This window comes from Aulonocara stuartgranti (assembly GCF_965226115.1).
Source record: "Aulonocara stuartgranti genome assembly, chromosome: 22".
In the NCBI taxonomy this organism is placed as follows: domain Eukaryota; kingdom Metazoa; phylum Chordata; class Actinopteri; order Cichliformes; family Cichlidae; genus Aulonocara; species Aulonocara stuartgranti.
In genome coordinates, this window is record NC_138957.1 from 1417501 (window position 1) to 1425000 (window position 7500).

The 7500-nt window shown below is 46.1% G+C and overlaps 1 protein-coding gene across 2 annotated transcripts in view; it reads left to right on the forward strand.

Moving 5' to 3' along the window:
- LOC309698873 (ubiquitin-conjugating enzyme E2 E2-like) overlaps positions 1-7500 on the forward strand; it is a 64409-nt gene that overhangs the window by 50560 nt on the left and 6349 nt on the right. The window contains exons 5-6 of one of the 2 annotated variants that reach the window (XM_082521623.1): positions 6403-6550; positions 6826-7044. In XM_082521623.1, the coding sequence (XP_082377749.1) occupies positions 6403-6550; positions 6826-6965 (288 nt within the window). In that variant the 3' untranslated portion in view covers positions 6966-7044. Of the gene's footprint in view, positions 1-6402; positions 6551-6825; positions 7045-7500 lie in introns of those variants that run through there. The other variant, XM_082521624.1, reaches the window with a different exon arrangement.

The following is a 7500-nucleotide window of genomic DNA, read 5'->3' on the forward strand; positions in this document are numbered from 1 at the left end:
CTTTAGGATTACTACAAGTACTCGCTGACAGCTTCTTTTATTTATTGTATTAACAGTCAGTTTTCATTACAAACTACGTTCATCGGTGGGATTTCACATGTTCTGTTCTTGGTTTCTCAGATCATCTCCTCTTTAGATCTTCATTTAGCTCTTTAACAGTTTTACTAAGCCAGTACTGTCAGTTAATAATAACTGAACCCAAACTGATGTACGGTGTACAATTTCCCCACAGTGCCAATGAAATCAGATAAGAGAGGGGAACAAAACAGCAGATTAACCACACCACTGACACAGCAGACACAGTCAGACAGGCTGTGATACAAACGCACAAACTGGCACTTACAACGGTCACAGAGGAAACATCAAGAACAACGTTGTAAACTTCAGAGTTCGTGCTGTGCAGCTTTCAGGAAAACTGCAACATACCAGGAGTCACATATCCGAGTGTGCAGGTGTGGTTAGCGTGTTCACCGATGCCAGAAGTATTCAGTCAGCAGCAGCTTGGTGCTGCTAATCAAACACACTGGATTAGATCATTAGTGAGTGTGACCACCTCTTTGGCAGTTTGTCGTCTGCAGCATGTAGGAGTGTGTTAATGCCACAGGAGTGGGCGTCCCAGGAAACTTACCCTCAAACCATGCAGCGCTCAGACGTAACTGGCTGTTTCGAAAGGATTGTTAGGGCAAAGCTTCTCTTCTATTTATAAAGAAAGAAAGAAAAGAGTTGCCTTGTGGACCACAAGACCACAGCTGAGATGCTCCAACTCACAGTGCCACAAAGCAGACGTGGCATATTAGCCTCACTGTCAAACATGGTGGGGAACGTGGTGGCGATGTGGGGTTGTTTGGGTGTTGGGCACTCTGAAGTCACTGTATGAAGTCAGACGTCTAAATACAAAGGTTTGACCTAAAATGCGTCACACAGCAGCAGGACAATGGTGCCAAGAAACCCTACAGCAGAATCAAGGTTTCACAACAGGACCTAAAGAGAGCTGTGCATAAACCAACAGCTGTGAGCTGAAGCAAACTGAAACCATGCTGGAAAGAATAGACGGACCATGGTGCAGGAAGTCTAGTCCTTATTGTTCCTGCACAGGTTTGTCTGTAGCAGAGCTCCAAGTGTAGCTCCCTCTGTCATGAGCCAACAGGGCTGCTGTTGAAATCTTCCTCTCCTCTATTTGACCCTCTGCCTAACACTGTGCTCACACCATCAGTGCTCAAAGTGATTTTTCTCTCACAACAAAAGCTGAACTGGTTCCAAGTTTGGGTTTTTTTCCCAGTGAACAGACGCAGCATCCACTGGGATGTTCTCAACGAGCACTGACCAACAGTTCAGTGACACGTTGGTGAAAGTGTAGCTGGTCATGGGTGCGCCGTGTCACAGTGGCTTAAGCATCAGGGACATAGTGTTGTTTTTGTAACCAAGCACCCACACTAGGGCTGCCACAAACGATTATTTTGATAGTCGACTAATCAGAGCATCATCCATTGGACGTACAGGTACAGCTTATTGCACCAGCAGCATCTGACATTCAGTGGGTAACAGACGTCTCCGAAAACGTCGGAGTGCTTTTGAAAGTATGTGGTGTCCTGATAAACTGAGCAGATATTTGAGGTTTACACAGCTACATTCCCGCCTGAAAATATGTTAAACGTTTATTTTGTGACCCAGAAAGAATAATAAGAGTAATATTAAAACTAACTAGCTGCCGCCATTGTTGGAAACTGAGCTGGGCCGCGCTATGAATTCTGGGACACAGCTTCTTCTTCTTCGGGGTTTAACGGCAGCTGGCATCCTTGTACATGCAGTGCTGCCATCTTCTGTTTCAGTCCGTTATTACACTCTTAAATCCTGCTACTGATTCCTGCGTCTTTCAGGATCTTACAAAGCTTCAAACGACACGTCAACTATTAAATCAGTCGTCGACGATTTTGATAGTCGACTAATCGTGGCAGCCCTAATCCACACGTTTGAAATCTGATCTCTAATCTCAAACCCACTTCTCACTCTGGTTCTGTGTCCTTCCTCACACCATCAGGAGTGGATCTAACGTTTGAAGCAGCCACACAGCTGTGAAATGATATTCTCTGCAGGTCGGGTTCCCTTAAACTCTGCAGCAGGGCTCGGTCTTTATCACCAACTTTTGTGGTGGAAACCCGGCTTTACGGTTTGTGCAGCCTCTGAGACGGCCACAAGATGTGCTGCTTTCCCCCACCGTGTGTGTCCTTCTGCTGTAAAACTGCTGTAGGACGTTGTGCGTTCATGCAGGCTGAGGAGGAGACTGAGCCCTCAGAAACAGGCAAAACCCTGGAACAGAGATCTAAACTTTTTGCAGCATTTGCATGTTCAAATCAAACTGCCAGTTTGTATCAAAGCAATGAGGTGCTTCTGATCGCCTTGTCCTGTCCTGCATGCCCTGGCATTCAGCTGCATTCGGCCACCCTCCAGTAGAGTCTAGGAATACTCATTAAGTAATATCTAACTGCTATTTATGTGCTTAAACGATAAGGCAGGAAACTATCTGTGCCATGTTTAATGCTTTACAGCGGGTCGTTTAGTGTCTGTGCACATGTGCCACTGACAGGAGCGGTCCAAAACTGTGTGTTAGCAAATATGCATATATGATGTTTTGCACTGAGGGTGTTCTTGACCAAATGTTGTGATTCAACTAAATATTCACAGCATGTTTTTAGCAAACCTTTGCTAAAGGTGTACTCACATGTATCAAACTCACATGTATCAAACTCACATGTATCAAACTCACATGTATCAAACTCACAGGAACGCTCAGAGTCATATTTTTAGTGGAATTTCACAAATCTGTGAAAAATGTGTTGAGCTTGTTTGTTTTATTTTCTTTCATCTGCTTTGTGTTACGAGGCCATTACAGACAACCATAAGTAACAAAGTCTGTTTACTTTGTTACAAGTTCTGAATTCTTGCTCTTTAATTTCCTTGTTGTTGGGTCTATATCTCTGACTTGTTCCAGTATGCAAAACTCTGCATCCTCAACACTGAGCCGCTTGCAGCCCTGTGCTCATGCAGACAGAACAGGGAGGAAGCGTCAGTGACTTTAATCAGCTGCTTAAATCTGATATTTTCAGCTGCTCTTCTTGGCTTACTGTCGTTTACAATAAAGTAGGCTGCTGCATTTGCAGTATCAGTATCTTAGTCATGAGGAGCAGCACTGGAGAAAGTATCTGTAGTGTTGCACAGCGCAGGTGAGCTGTGTGTGCACTGTGCAAGGACGGCACGGCGTCACATGGTAGAAATGATTGGTGGCGTTCCCACCGTTGTGATACATGGATAGACTTTATGTAAACTATCTCTCATATTTCTGTATGTCTCGTATGATTATGTGATATAGAAAGTCACGAGTGTGACTGCAGTGGTGAAGTTAAGAGCAGCCTGGGAATCATTCAGACCATCCCGAACCTCGCCTACCAGGAGTGTAATCAGATGTTGATGCTCCATCTGTCCAGTGTGTATCACTTTTTGTTTTTGTGGTTTTGAAATTTACAGCAGCTCAAAGTTATTGGGAATCATGTGACCAGGCCTCGATATATGATCTCCTGTTCAGTGTCAGCTGTGTGGGTCCTCACACAGAGCCCATCCTAACTCTTGGCCTCCTGCCGCCTTGTTTTTCCATCGTGGTCGTGATCTTTGCCATCCAACGTACAGCGAGCCATGTGACAGCTGCTCACTGCCCTGGATCACTCACTAATGTTAGGTTGAGCTGACACTGATACTTTAGAGGCTGAGCATTGCAGGGATGCTGCATCAGTATTTGTACGTTGGTCCGAGCTCAGAACTGGTTGAGTGACGGCTGAGGTGAGATTCCCCCAGCACTGTGCCCTGCAGTAACTCGTGGCTTTGAACTAAACTTCTCTATACACTTGATCTTCCTCTGCGTGATATAAATCTCATTTTCTGGGATTTCATTTCCAGTCTGCATGCATAATATCGCTGGGCAAGATACGAACCCCAAGCTGCTCTCTGACCACATCCATCAGAATGTAGCTCACACAGAAAAATGTGCGAGCATGAATGAGTGAAGGAGACGTAAACAAGGGAAGCAAGAAGGCATCAAGGCAGGTTAAGGGCTGACCTCGGCTGACTGGCAGGTTCCTCGGGCCTGTTGGCTAAATGGTAAATGGACTGGTTCTTATATAGTGCTTATCTACTCTACCTGAGCACTCAAAGCATTTTATACAACTCGGCGCATACGAGAACTTTTTCCTATGCATGCGATCGATCCTTGGAGAGCAGCTCAGGGTTAGTGTCCAAGGATATTATGCGTGCAGACTGGAGGAGCCAGGGATCAAACACCACCTGAGCTACAGCCCCAGGTCTTTTTTTTACCTCACTTCCATTTGTTACATGCACAACAAGAGGGACTCGTACACGGGCTAATGTACATTCAAACAGAAAAAACACATACACTGCAGCTCCCTCTCCTCCCTTACCCAGCTTTCAGGCTCGGAGGAAGATGAGAGCCACCAAGGACTGCATCAGCGTGCAGCCACAGGAGGCTTCAGTGTGTACAGGGCTGCTTTGAGTGCGCACAGTGGAGCGTTTCAAAGAGACGACAGACCTAGAGGAATATTCATGATGGGATTTATAAACAAATGCACCGATTTGCTAAATCTGTCAGGCTGCGTTCCAGAAATAAACCTCGGCTAACGGGAGGTCGGCTTCTTGCTGAGGATTTGTGACGCTGCATTCAGAGCTGGTGACACTGAAGAACAAGCTAAAAACAGTTGTCCAATGAATGCACCAAGGACATGAGGCATTTATGGCAAAGACTTCAGGCACTGAACAGTGGACATGTTTGAGGTTGCAAACAACTATCACTGCCTCCAGCCTGCCAGCTATTGGCTGTGACTGCAGACAGCATGAGGAGGTTTCTGCAACATGGGTCCAGATCTCATCCCAGGCTGCGTGCCAACACACTGTGAAGAACAGCTGACAGATATCTTCATGGACCCTCAGCCAAAGCAGAGTGCCAGCTGCTGTATCATGAAATGCTTTGAGAGGCTTCACATCAGCTCACGCTTCCCAACCAAGCTGGGCCCGCTGCCGTACAGAACAAACCATTCAGCCGAGGTTTCCACCCTGTGTCTCTGACTCACGTAGAGAAACCAGAAGGCTTCAGCCAGAGTGCTGCTCATCGACTTCAGCGTCCAGCGTGACATGTTCCCTGCTGGGCTGCCTGACACGTGCACTCGGGACAAATAACGTTGCTAGAACACACCGCGCCCCTTCTGCTCACATTACTGACATGTGACATCACCAGTCACGTCACGCACAGGTGCTGGTCTTACAGCCGACCACAACGAGTGCGCTTACAGCAAAGGAGCAGCTGACACTATAACCGACGGACTATACCTGCAGCTCTCTGACAGAAAGGATTCACGGCACAAGTTCTCGGGAGTTCAGACAGACGAGCTAACCCACCTCTCCGTCACCTGGCTGATGGAGGTGGACCTCCCGTCCCAGCTATGAGCAGATTTTACAGAAGTGCCGCTGAAAATAATCTCAGCTTCCGCATCTCTTCCTGGTTTGGAAACAGCACCGCAGATGACAAGAGTCAGCCCTCACATAGCTCGCTCACACTCAAATGCCTGACAGCACTCACACTGCTTAGCCAGAGCATGTGTAATGATAACATTTCAAGTTTTTTAACACCCATGCTGTGCAAGATAACACAATGTATATTTATAGTGTATCAGTGAAGTCCTCTCAGATGTTTCCAGTGTGGCGCTGCAGCACTGCTGACGTGAAACAGTGACAGATAAATCAATCTGTTGATCTTCATAATAGGAGGAGGGTTTGTCTCTCTGAACGGAGGAAGGGTGACATGAACGGGGGCAAGCTACAGCTCATCAGCCTCGTTTCTAAAGACACACAGAGGTCAAAGGTCACCGCTTAATGATGCAGGGCTCTTTGTGCTGAGCTATGGAATGTCTTCAGTGTTGATGCAGGCACACAGGCAGGATATGAAGAGCGCTGTCAGCCTGTGCTGCTCGTTTAATCTAACTGACAAGTGTTTCATTGATTGAACCTGTCACGTCCTAAATGTCAGGAGGCATGTGCTAACAGACGGAGCTGCAGGAAAACACTGCAAGTCTCTTATCATAGGCCTGGTTTATTGGGCCTGTTTGTTCTTAGTTATTGTGAAGGGAACAGAAATAGAGCGGCCGTCCTCTCCTAGACTTTTTGTGGTGGACTCGAGTCCACCACAGTCCCAAAATATAAAAAACACTTGTTTGTTTGATCACCTTACATGTTGTTGATAGTTAAACGAAACCTAAAATAAGCCTTTTTTAAAACATGTCATTGGCTCAGAGGTCAGGATCAACAGGATGCAGCATCAAATGAAACTGTTTCTTAACCAATCAGGTGACGTTCCGTACGAGGATCTACCACTGCAACATCAACAGTCAGGGCGTGATCTGTCTGGACATCCTGAAGGACAACTGGAGTCCCGCCCTCACCATCTCCAAGGTCCTACTGTCCATCTGCTCCCTGCTCACTGACTGCAACCCAGGTGAGAGCTTCACACACACACACGCACACAGAGATGCTGTCATGTAGCTGTGACAGGCTGACTGAGCTGCTTAAATCATGTACTTTACTGTGAGGCTGAAGTTGTGTTTGCAGCGCAGCAGCATCCCAAGAGAACAGACAGGCAGTGTAGTGATGAAAACAATGATTGTGTGTGTGTGTAACACTGTCCATCACAAAAGTGTCTCTTTTATATAAATGTTGTGCTCTGGCTCCATCACAGGTACAGAGGTCCACGGTGTTTTTTGTTTGTTTCAGGTGTGCTCTGCTCTGCCTTCATGTTTCTGAGACTGTCTGTGGGTCATTTTGAGCTGTCACAGGTATACCTGGCTAACAAGAAGCTCCTTTCAGCTGCTCCTGTATTAAAGTGTGAGCCTGGGATTCCAAACCCCCTTTAATCCGTTCAACATTTAACCAAGACTGTCTGGAAAAACTCAATCCTGGAAGCATTTGTGCCAGTCTGACCCCGATTACTGTAAAGACAACAGGGACCTGCAGGTGGTGTGTGTTGGTAATGAACAGAATAAAGATTCTCAGTTTTTAAAATCATTTTTTTATCTCTACATTATCAGCACTTTGAGAGTTAAAGTGAGTTAACTCAGAAATGTGCTGGACCATGAAAGGTAGGTCAGGGCCAGAGGATGACTAGGGATGGGTATCATTTAGGTTTTATCCAATACCGGTACCAAACCGGTACTTTTGAAACGGTGCTGGTGCTTAAACGGTGCTCGAACCGGTGCTTAAAGAATGGAGAACACAAAATTGGTCCAAAAACCTCATGTTCAGCTGGTTTTTGTAAAAAGATAACAATGTTAGCCTTTTCTGCAGCTATGGGGCATATATGGTATCACTCTTGGCTGGAAGCAGTGCTTAAACAATGGAAAAAACACAAACTTTGTCCAAAAACCTCTCATGTTTAGCTGTTTTCCACTT